General features: G+C 38.0%; 1 protein-coding gene across 3 annotated transcripts in view; it reads right to left on the minus strand.

Annotated features, from left to right (window-relative positions):
• The window catches only part of COL4A2 (collagen type IV alpha 2 chain), a 191,355-nt gene that overhangs the window by 9,526 nt on the left and 169,516 nt on the right, over positions 1-12,313 (minus strand). For all 3 annotated transcript variants that reach the window (XM_067563700.1, XM_067563702.1, XM_067563703.1), the window contains 9 exons: positions 12,189-12,296; positions 11,075-11,182; positions 9,819-9,890; positions 9,309-9,434; positions 8,209-8,325; positions 3,119-3,280; positions 2,888-2,986; positions 1,975-2,121; positions 1,129-1,245 (listed from right to left, as the gene is read on the minus strand). In XM_067563700.1, coding sequence (XP_067419801.1) covers positions 1,129-1,245; positions 1,975-2,121; positions 2,888-2,986; positions 3,119-3,280; positions 8,209-8,325; positions 9,309-9,434; positions 9,819-9,890; positions 11,075-11,182; positions 12,189-12,296 — 1,056 coding nt within the window. The remainder of the gene's footprint in view (positions 1-1,128; positions 1,246-1,974; positions 2,122-2,887; positions 2,987-3,118; positions 3,281-8,208; positions 8,326-9,308; positions 9,435-9,818; positions 9,891-11,074; positions 11,183-12,188; positions 12,297-12,313) is intronic.

Raw genomic sequence — 12,313 nt, forward strand, 5'->3', positions numbered from 1 at the left:
TCCTTGTCCACTGAAGATAGTACAAGAAAAATGGGCTTAATCTGCAGCAAGGGAGATTTAAATTAGATATTAGAACAAACTTTCTAACTATAAGGGTTGTTAAACTCTGGAATAAGCTTCCAAGGGATGTTGTGGGGTCTCCATCATTGGAAGCTTTTAAAAACAAGTTGGACAAACACCCGTCAGGGATTGGGCTAGGTTTACTTGGTCCAGCCACAGCGCAGGAGGCTGGGCTTGATGACTTCTTGAGGTCCCTTCTAGCCCTACATTTCTATGATTTCAGCTAATCTATATACTAGGATGGATTTTGTTCAATATTTAATGTTATTGTATGATATCTAACTTCTTTAGATGAAAGACTAATGTAGTCAACCAGCTATATTTCTAGGACTGATTCAATTCTGCTGAAGTCCCTGAGTGTTGGATCAGTCTCCTGAGTCTTTAGGTGGAGAATGAGCATTAATATTAGAGTTGAGCAAATAATTATCTGATGACTTTAGCCTCTTTCTGCTCATGCAATATGGACAAGCAGTGATTTTTTAAAAAAAAGTTATTAATCTAAAATTACATGACAGATTTTTTGGGTGACTTTTTAACCCTATAAAGTGGTTGTGAATAATTCTCTGCAAATATTCAATATCCAATATTCTTATTTGGGCTGGACTGATTTGTGTTTGTTCAGCTAATTCATATGGTAAAGTTCTGACTCCAAACTGGATGAGCACACAAGCACTTGTACCACAACTGCTCATTTGCTTACCTCATTTATGAATTTGACATGCTACTTCCATGAACATTCCTGTTTGTAAAACTCTATTGCTGGCATATTTATTGAAAGCCAGTACAGAAGGGGCACAAGCATTAAAACAAATTTATTTAAAAATCTGAATGAATGTTCATGGAAAACATTTGTACTGAGATTTAGTTACAACACTTAGTTTTTAAAGACAGTTTGAAACTATTTCCATGAAAAGTATTAGTTAGCAAAACTTAAGAATTCTGGTATTTGATGTAAATGGAAGACAGGAGCGTTGCTTCAGGAGGGTTAACAACCATAAAACAATAATGCGCTAATATCTAAAGAATTTACAGCGTGAAATGAGAAAAAGAAAAAACAATAACACTTACCCTCAAAGCCTACTAGACCTGGGAAACCTGATAGTCCTTGATCTCCTCTAAAACCTGGAGGAGCTGACATGCCACCTCTTCCTTGGAACCCTGGTTTACCTGGTGAGCCTCTAAAACCTTAAAACCATCAAGTTCAACATAATCAGACATTTTATTTTATTTTATTTTTTTAGTACAGTAAATAAGATACTCAAAGTGCTGTTTTGTTCTGAAATGTTACCATGTAAACCTAGTACTTACTTACTCAACAGATTTGGTTATTAGGAGTACGTGTGTTCAGTCATACCTGCGAAGTCTATCAACTAAACTAAAAGCAGTATCCTATGATGTTTGCTCAGATGAAAGTTCTGCACTGACTTTTTAATGGGGAATTTTGCCTGAGAAAGGACTGCAAGATTGGGCCCCATAATTCTATTACTTTTCACACCTGTTACCAGTGCAAACCCCATATAAACTACAGGAGAAGAACCAGAATGGAATTCAGCTCAAAGTAGCACCAACAGAACTGTTAATTGAAGTTCAGCTGCAAGGCCAGATTTTGCCCTCAATGGTATTTGTGCTCCTCAGCTAAGGGAGTCAGTCTGGATTTATCTAAGATAACAATCTGGCCCCGTGTGGGATATACAGGGGTCACAGAGGCCTGCCATTAAGTTGCAGTTGATTAAGATAGGCGTGCTGCCAAGCTTCACTTTGAGAGCTCAGGATTGACTTTGCAAGGGTGGCGGTTAGCAAATCTATTCTTTTCCTTGTGACTTCCATTTCATTTAGGGTTAGTGAGACATAATAGGTAGGGAACACCCTGTTCTGACTAGCGCTGCACTTCAAGTGTGAATGCACAATTCCTACCTGGATCACCTGATGGACCGGGGGGCCCCATCTCACCAGGAATTCCTGGGAGACCTATATTTCCAGGTGGGCCTGTTACACCCTGGTGGGCGACCAATTTAGGAGGGACTGGAGGTAGCCCAGGAGAGCCTGGCGGTCCCTGAAAACCTGCATTATAAAAAGAAAAAATAAACTAGTTTACAGACAAAAACAACTCTCTTCCCTTGGTGTGCTGTATGGCTGTCACCCCGTGAGGTACTAAGTTTATACATGTTAGTTGGCTATAAATATAGAGATGTAGACTGAGCCATAAAGTTCAGCTGCAGATCTGGGTCTGCAGTTTCCACGGTTTGGGGAGTAGGTCGTCACTTGGCATCTCAGTATGGGGGAAATTATTCCAAGCCTAAAGGGCTGTGTAAAAACAGGCAAAAATGCATGAGGAGAAGGAGACAGAGGAAGCAATAAGGAAGAAGAGGGGGTAGAGTGTTGCTCGTGATATGCAGAGTTGTGCAGTGCCCTAAAAATTAGGAGGAGATACAGCACTGTCTGTTTTTGTAGGCTTTCGGGGAAGAAGGAGATGCATGAGGGTTGGTATTAGTAGGGCCTAGGGATTTTTACATTTCCAAATATCTTTTCTGTTGGTCTACTGTGGTGGGATAGGTGAGGGTTAGTGCTGGAAGAGTTACAGGCTTTTGTGTGGTTGGCATTTTAAAGGTTTTTGAAAAGTGCCTAGATTTTGGAGTTGGCCCTTTTCATTTATATACACATTAAAATCAATTTTAGCTGTGAGCCAAACTTTACAAGTGGCCCAAAGTTCACATTCAGGAATGCACTCATGGGATCATGCTCATGAAGGCAGGTGTGATTGCAGCTGAGCAGGTAAGTTTGTTGTTTAATTACTGAAATAGTACAGCACCTGAGGGCTCTTACTCACCAGTAGCTCCTCTATCTCCCTTGGGTCCAGTGGGCCCTGTGTCACCAGAAGCTCCCAATAAGCCAAGCGTGCCCATGAGACCTTGTTCACCTTTATGGCCTTTAATGCAAAATGACACATTTGAATGATTGCATCTCTGTACAGATAATATAAATCAATAGTGTCCTTCAACAGCCACTGCAGCAACAAAGAAGCATTTTTTTTTTAAAGTCAATTTTTTGCCAGTTCTACCTTTTGGTCCTAGGTGCCCTGAAATTCCAGGTCTTCCCTGTGGTCCAGGGTCACCTCTAGTTCCTTTTTGACCATCTTCTCCAAACACACCGATTTGACCATCTTCTCCTTTGCTTCCTGGTGGAGCTGGTATTCCAGGCCTGCCCTGTGGTCCTGGATAGCCTGTATGAGCACATTTAGATTGGAATCTGTGTTGAAAGGCATGGCTGACAGCATGGACATGGAGGGAAATTAACAGTGTCACTTCACTGTGGAGCATGGGTCCCTTGCCAGGTTTTAATCACTGAGCCCAGGGTGGGGAGAGGGGTAATGCCCACAGGACCCGAGACACATTCCACAGGCCTGATGTTAGACTGACACATCCTACACTGTGGAAGTAATTAGTTACCATTGGCCTTCAAGTCAAAGTTTCTTAAGTAGGGTTCATGGGAAGGGAAATAATAAGGGCCCCTTCATAGTATTTCTTTTTCCTGGCTTTTATACTTAATGGTCTAGAAAAGCCCTAATCCTTGGATTCAGGAAAAGTACTAATGGAGGAGGAAATGCTGATCTCAGAATAGCAGGTGACGTGTAACCTGACAAAGGAATTTGTAATGTCTCTTTACTATATGATAAGGAGCCTGTGGAGGGTTTGCTACCACCAGCTGTCATCAATAGATTACTACCACAGTTCTTCCTATGAAACCGCAACTTTTCTAGTGGAGAATGCATTTTTCAGAAGGGAGCTCTTTGCATTGAAAGAAGTAGGCATCTCATCTTCAACTGACTATGCAAGGGGATGACGTGCGAAGAATTAATTTAGCCTGAAGGGATAGTAGCTACTGAATTTTCCAATTTGTTGACTTATTTTAAAGTAATACTTTGGGATTCTTCTGACATCTTTCCATCAGCTGTTGAAGCCCATCAATGTTTAAGAGATTTAAAAGAAAGACCTCTAAGCTTGATTTCAAAATTTTTACAAAACTCTGAGAACAGTTCGGGTTTAAAATAAAGTCTATCTGAATAAGACTGCTTCTTTTACAGTATGGCTTTAAAAAAGACACTTTTATAAGAGCTTGCATCCTGGAAGTAGGAAGGGAAAAAAAATCCCTACATACAAACAGTGGAGAGAAAATTATAATAAGCTTTAACAGTGAAGGTGTTTCAAAAGCACCCAGCAATGATAAAATGCCCATGGATTTTAGGGGAGGAAAAGCTAGGCCGGTGGCAAGAGACTTTGAAAATCCCACACTAAAGCTTTATCTTGAGTAGACTGTAGCCAAAATTTTCAAACCTATGGACCTAATGTTAACCTGATTTTCAGCAGTGCAGAACATCTGAGGCTTCCACTGAAGTCATAATGGAAATAGGGCCCAGATTTTTAAAAGGTGTTTGGTGTTTATGCTCAGCACTACACTGCCTAACATACTTAGGAGCGTAACTCTCATTTTCAAAAGTGACAAGCACTTAGGAGTCAAAATCCCATTGAGTAGTCAGGAGGCAGTTAAACTAATAACACAAGGGAAGGGTAAAAAGAGGGAAGATATGAACATTCAGCACAAAATTGAGATGTTGAGAAAAAAATTAATCAAGGAACCAAAGAGCTCTAAGAGAAGCAATTCTTTAATTGCCTATAACCTAATGCTAGGAGTCTGGGTAATAACCAAAAGGAATTGGAATTGCTCATTTAGGAGCATAAATTCGATCTAGTTGGTATTACTGAAATCTGGTGAGATGAGTGGCACCACTGTAATGTTAAAATCAATGGTTATAACCTATGCAAGAACAATCAAGTGGGCAAAAGGGGAGGGGGAGTGCCATTCTATGTCAAAATTGGAAGTATCTGTTTCTGGGTGACTGATAATTTGGAAGAAAATGATCTTGAATGCTTACCGATAAATGTCCTAACAGATGAAGCATAAAATGGTGCATTAGTTCGTATGTGCTACAGCCCATCAAATCACAGGATGACTGCCTTCTTACACACCTATCTATAATGTGTGGGGGAAAAAATCCTGTGTGATCATGGGGGATTTCAATCTAAATGACATATGCTGACAGTACTAAAATTTAGTACTCAGAAATTCCTTAGTACCTTTCCTTAGAATTTCCTTAGAGTACCCTTAGAATTTCAAAACATTATTTATGACAATTTTATAACTCAAGAAGTGTTGCAGCCAACACAAGGAAATTCTTTATTAGATTTTGTCCTAACAGATAAAGAGGAACTGATCACAGAACTAAAAAAAAGTAATGGTAGTTTAGGTATAAGTGATCATGACATGATCAAACTGGTTATGTGCAAGCAGAATAATGTCCAGACCAGTCATGTATATACTTGTTGCTTTAAGGGGGGCAATTTCACAAAACTGAAAATTATTATGAGCCAAAAACCACTGGGAGGAAGAATTTAATCAGAGACATGTGAATTATTATTGGGAATAATTTAAGAATACCTTATTAGATACCAAAAAAGCCACAATCTGATAACTGAAGAAGAAAGCTGTGTTGTTATAAAACACAGACCTAGTTTAGAGGGGAAGTGAATGCAGCTATAAAAAAATAAAAAAACCAAATGGAAGAAAGTAGAAGTTGATAGTAATGAAGTTACAAATCATAGAAAATCGATAAGGGAAGCAAAGGATACAAGAAGAAATTTATGGTCAGCAGAATTAAGGACTGTGAGAAGCCTTTAAAAAATATACTAGCAGCAAAAAGAATCCTGCCAATGATATTAGTCAATTATTAGATGGAAATGGTAGAATTATCGATAATGATGTAAAAAAAGCAGAAGTGTTTAATAAATATTTCTGTTCTGTATTTGGGGAAAAGACAGATAACGTCTCATCATATGGTGATAATGTTCCATTAGTATATCTGAAGTATGCTAAACAGAAGCTATTAAAGTTAGATATAGTTAAATCAGCAGGTCCAGATATCTTGCATCCAAGAGTGTTAAAAGAACTAAATGAGTAGCTTTCTGGACTGTTAATGCTGATTTTCAATAAGTCCTGGAGCACTAGGAAAGTTCCAGAAAACTTGGAGAAAGCTAATGGTGTGCACATTTTTGAAAAGAATAAACAGGATGACAAGGGTAATTATGGGCTGTGGGCCTAACATTGATCCTGGGCAAGATAATAGAATGGCTGAGATGGACTCAGTTAATAAAGAATTAAAGGTAGTGTAATTAATGCAAATCAGCATGGGTTTATGGAAAACAGATCCTGTCAAACTAACTTAGTATTTCTTTTTGATGAGATTACAAGATTGGTTGATAAAGGTAACAGTATTGTCTTAATATACTTAGACTTCTGAAAGGCATTTGACTTGGTATCATGTGATATTTTGGACTAAAATACTAGAATGATATAAAATTAACATGGCACACATTAAATGGATTAAAACCTGGTTAACTGATAGGTCTTAAAATGTAATTGTAAATGGGGAATCATCATCGAGTGGGTGTGTTTCCAGTAGGGTCTTGCAGGGATTGGTTTCTGGCCCTGTGCTATTTAACATTTTTATCATGATCTGTAAGAAAACATAAAATCATCACTAATAAAGTTTGCAGATGACACAAAAAAAGAGAGGGAGAATAAATAATGAAGAGGACAGGTAACAATTCAGAACAATCTAAACTGCTTGGTAAACTGGGTGCAAGCAAGTACGTATTTTTATATAGTTAAATGTAAATGTTTACATCTAGGAAAAAAGAATGTAGGGGGACTCTTTTTTAGGAACAAATATTGGGGATCATGGTGGATAATCAGCTGAACATGAGCTCCCAATGTGATGTTGTGACAAAAAAGAGCTAATGTGATCCTGGGATGTATAAACAGGGGAATCTCGAGTAGAAGAGGTTATTTTACCTCTGTATTTAGCACTGGTGCAGTCGCTGCTGGAATACTGTGTCTAGTTCTTGTGCCCCCAATTCAAAAAGGATGTTGATAAACTGGGGAGGGTTCAAAGAAGATCCACAAGAATGATTAAATTATGCCTTATCGTGAGAGACTCAAGGAGCTCAATCTACTTAGCTTATCAAAGAGAAGGTTAACGGGTTACTTGATTACACTCGTAAGTATGTACATGGGGAACAAATAATGGGCCCTTCAATCTAGCCAAGTCATGTATTACCTGATCCAATAGTTGGAATTTAAAGCTAGACAAATTTAGACAGGAAATAAGGCATACATTTTTTGACAGCAATGGTAATTAACCACTGGACCAATTTATCAAGGGTTGTGGTGGATTCTCCATCACTGACAATTTTTAAATCAAGATATGTTCGACATTTTTGTGCTTGGAATCTATGATAGTAGATGGGGTTTTGGCTCCTAAGTGCCCAAATCCCTTTGGAAAATGAGATTTAGGGTCTTAATTGGTTAGGAGTAGCAACACTGAATGGCACAACGCCTAAATACCTTAAAAAAATCTGGGTGTAGGTGCCTAAATCAGGCACTCAAGTTTGAAATGTTGAAGCACTCTAAATAACAAACCAAAAGCCTGGCAGTCACTGGAGATGCTGCTAAATATCCCAGTAGTCACTGCACAAAGGTTTTATTCTGGTCCTTTGTTTGTACGTGTGAGATGTGGGCTCATGGACCATTGGGTGCAATTTTGGTAGAGTGGAAGAGTGTGTGTGTTTTCACAATATAAACTTGACAACCCAGATAATTTAATAGTTCAATTCAATATGCTCACTTAAATTTTGTGAGCAATTTTAAGTTATTTTTTCACTGGTTTAAGTTAAGCTTGTCACAGACTTGCAAGCTTGAGGGATATTAAATTTTAAAAATTGTAAATGAATTTAGTGCTTCTGAAGGTTGCTAGGCCTTGAAGCATTAAACCATCTATTTATCTGCAAAGCAAGCCCCATCACTATAATTCAACTACAACCTGGACAGACCACCTCTGGGGGGTGTATATGTGAGGATAGTTTTATCTCCATTTTATATCTCACTAGTTTTCTTAAACATTAGGGTCCTGATTTGGAAAGCACCTGGGATGCTTTGCTTTACTTAGAGCTAATATAAGTAACTGTAACAGATGTTACTAAACATCTGTATTTAAATATTCTCTCTGCATCTGTTAATGGGCACAGAGCATATTACCTGGGACTCCATCTAGACCTGGTGAACCCACATCACCAGGTATTCCTGATATGTTTGAAGTTCCAGGAAAGCCTGGAATTCCATCAGACCCTGGGTCACCAATTGGGCCTCGGTCCCCTGCAAGGAAAGTAAAGACATAATTAATACTGCAGGGAAAAAAGCACAGAAATGATCAGATGAATCAGATCTTGTACTCTGTGATTTTCAGAGGTGCAGAGTAGTCCCATTAGCTTCAGAGGAGTTTGTGGGTGCTCTGCACCCTGAAAACGAGGCTCTAAGGTTGGTAAAAACAAATGTTATATCTGTCCCAAAGCAGGTGTGGATAGTTAATTATTTCTTACCATGCTGGATGCTAATAATCTTGTATGTGCCAGGAGCTCTATTGTATAAATATTGTTCCAAGCTAGCAAGTACTTGAAACATGCTGGCTCAGCAGCAAAGCAAACACCACTGTACCATATGTCCTACAAAATCAAAGGCTATTGATTCTTTTCATTTTTCAGGGTAAATTAAAACTAGAGATATTTAGAATCCAGAGGATATTTCCCACAGATCATAAGTTTTTAAACAGTTGAAACAATCCATTTAAGTGGAACACTGATCAAGTTATACTATTGCAAATAGATTTAAAATATTTTCATGGATTCGTGAGACTATATTTCTCCTTAGTAAACATCTAACACACTAAACATGAACAAAAGAATAAAACCTACCATTAATTATCTTCTTACTACCCTAGCTTTGATAGAATGCCTCTTAGTAACTGAGACACAGACTTCAAGGAAAAGACCAAATATCACAAGCCTCACAGTAAAATCACAAGAGTTGGCAATATTGGAACCCTCTACATAGTGCAGCAATAGCTCTATGAACATCATACTTCTGTATTATCTTGAAGCACCTTTTTAATATAGTTAATAGGTGGCATAGATTGAAAACTGCTACCCACACGAGGTGCTACAGCAGCAGGCCTGTAGCTGAGTGAAATGGCTGTAGATGTCTTATGAACAGCTGTAACTTAAATTGCATTGTGTGAGAAGGGATGCTGGCGCACTCATCCGGTGTATAATAATGAAAAATACAACACCCTAAACACTGACCTGGATTGCCTCTCTCTCCTTTCTGACCTGGAGCTCCTCTGGTGCCTTGAACAGTGCTTGGTTCTCCTGCTTCCCCTTTGTCACCATAAATACCTGGGAAACCTGTAGTCCCATAGGCATCCAGACCTGTTTTGCAGTTAAAATAACAGCAAGTTGCAAAATATCTCAGGATTTCATAATGCTGCCATATTACATACTGAAAATAACATTAACATTAGGACTCTTAAGACTGACTTAAACCTGGCAAAAAGAAAGAGACATGATTTAAATCTTTGTCCCTAATTCACCCAATTTTGATTAGGTGTTGCTCCATGTAAGGATATATTACTTTTTGCCAAATCCTAGAATATCCACACAAATTCCACAAGGGCCTAATGTTCAATGCTAAATTTCAGATGACTGTCAATTAAGAAATCATATTACAAACCCATTCCAAACTGAATTTATAATGGAATAGCCAATATAACCTGATGTCTTTATAAAAGGACAGAATAAGATTGTTATACATACCTGGGGAGCCTGGCAAGCCCTTAGTGCCTGGCAAACCATCCAACCCACTGATTCCTCGGAAGCCGGGTAAACCTGTTAAACATTTTATCCATGATTATCTTATTCATAAATTCAATGAATTGTTTAGATTCTCTGGCAGGTAGAAAACTGATATGTTTGACTGAACATAGCTTCCTGTTCAAAAGGTAGCTGCAAAAGAATAATATTATGATTTGAATTTACATGCAAGTGTACAAGCTTATTACAAACACAAAGTATTACAAAAAGTATTACAAAGTATTACAAAAAGTACTGTGTACTTTCCTTGGTTGGCAAATTTCTCTATTTTTATATTATCCAGTAAAATCATAGCCTTATTTCTGAGAAGCAGCTCCAATCTGACTGGTAAAAGTTACATCAAGAACCAACACAGACAAAAGAAAACAAACTTGCCATTCATTATCTTCTTACTACCCTAGCTTTGAAAGGATTCATCTTTATATCGTTTTGCACCCCAAAAGCAGGACAACAACATGGTGGCAATATATCCATCAAGTTCTGTAATAAGGATCTCTTAAGAAAAAAATCACTGTGTGAGATTTTAAAAACAATTTGAAAAATGCCTGTTGCTTTCTTCTGCTGTTCAAAATGGGGCATTTTCTGTCCCATGGCAGGAGATGAAAACTTAGATTCTTTAATTTATTAAGGGACAAGGGATCAAACCAAAGTTGTTCCAGATCTTGTGAGTAAAATAGTCCACTGTTTTGTTTTAAAACATTATTTGTATCTTGACAACAAAGCTCTGAGTGTGGTGTGTCATAAGTCATTTACTTTCTCAACCATCCATTCAGCATCAGTGAATTCTACTGTGTCTAATTATGTAAGACAAATTGCTTGCTATCTAATGCCTGGTATGAAATTATCTGACTCTCTGCTGCATTTGGGAAAAAAAAAGAGTTGCTCACATTGTTGAAAATTAATTCAATTTGCAAGCATCATAAGAAATTAAAACAGTTTCTGTAAATTAGGTTCTTAGCACATCAAAAACTGCCCCTCCAGTCAATGTGAGCTGTGAGTACCCAAGGGTTTGGTCCTTTTTAATGCAAGAAAAGTCAAATCATACAAATCTACATTTATCTGAGCTTTATAGGAAACCAACATTTATTGGGAAAAGAGGTGGAGCTCCGAAATGCCAATGATCCTCTTTCTCCCTCACCCCAAAATGAACAATAATGAAATACTTAGAGTAAGATGACTTAATGGAATAGTTTTATAACCTGCTTGTCCTGCAAAACCAGTCCATCCACGACTTCCTTTTTCACCTTGAAATCCAGGAATACCTGGATCTCCCTGTGATCCTGGTGGTCCAACCAGCCCTGGGAAGCCTATAGGAAAAACACACAATTAATTCTGGGTGTCCATTAAATTGATCCTATTGTAAATATTGACTGTGCTACGTTTAGTTTTTCAGGTAGCCAATATGGGCTGCCTTATGGATAAATAAACATCAAAGTGTCCTACAACAAAATTATGAAATAAAGAGCTAATTTAAAGTACCCTGAGGGAGTGGGGGGAAGAAATATTTTAGCCTAATTGCTGTGTCACCTGGCACAAGTCACTTCCCATCTTTGTGTCTTTGTTTCCTCTGTCACCGTGTCTGCCTTGTCTGTGTAGACAGCAAGTTCTTTGGGCCAGGGTCTCTCTCTCATTACATATTTGTATCATACCCAGCACCATGGGGCCCCCATCGTGGTAGGGACCTCTAGGCAATATTATAATAATTATTAATTATATTATATTATTATAATATATGTTTATTATATATTTTTATTAATATATTATTAATATATATGGAGCAACTGTTTTGAAACTTTTTTGTTTTGTCAAGTTGCCAATTTGGATCCAGAGCAGAGTCTGACCCCTGTCTGCCTTGTACAGTCAGCCAAAAGAACCAGTTCAAATACCATGGCTGGAGGTCCTTTGGGGGTATTTTGCTATCTCATTCACACTAGAGGGAAAAAAGAAGTATTGGAATACTCTCTTCCTGGGGTATTGCCTACATACACGCATCCCTTCTTGTATGCTAAACATCTCTACCCCGTGTTTGGTTCACTGTAAACAAGCACATCTGATGATGGGACGGCTCCCTACTTAGAGCTGATCGAAAAAATTTGAATATGTATTTTTTTGGGTAAATTTTTCTTTTAAAAGTTCACTTTTTAAAAAAACTGGGTTTTTGACCAGTTTATTGAGTGGTCAACATTTTTTTAAAATTTAAAATTTCAATGAAAACTGTTTGAATAAAACCCTGAATTTTTTTCTGCACTTTTCAACCAACTCTACTAATCTTTGGGTTGCTGCATAGTTAAGACAAGATAGGAAATATTTCACCTTTTTGCCCTTTGAAACCAGGGAAACCTTGTGAGCCCTTCAGTCCTTCAATGCCAGTAAAACCAGAATCACCTCCTTCACCTTTTTCACCTCTGGTTCCTTTCACACCTGCAACATCAGAAATA

Source organism: Emydura macquarii, unplaced genomic scaffold (genome assembly GCF_026122565.2).
Source record: "Emydura macquarii macquarii isolate MOO-44397 ecotype Brisbane River unplaced genomic scaffold, CSIRO-AGI_Emac_v2 contig_2531, whole genome shotgun sequence".
In the NCBI taxonomy this organism is placed as follows: domain Eukaryota; kingdom Metazoa; phylum Chordata; order Testudines; family Chelidae; genus Emydura; species Emydura macquarii.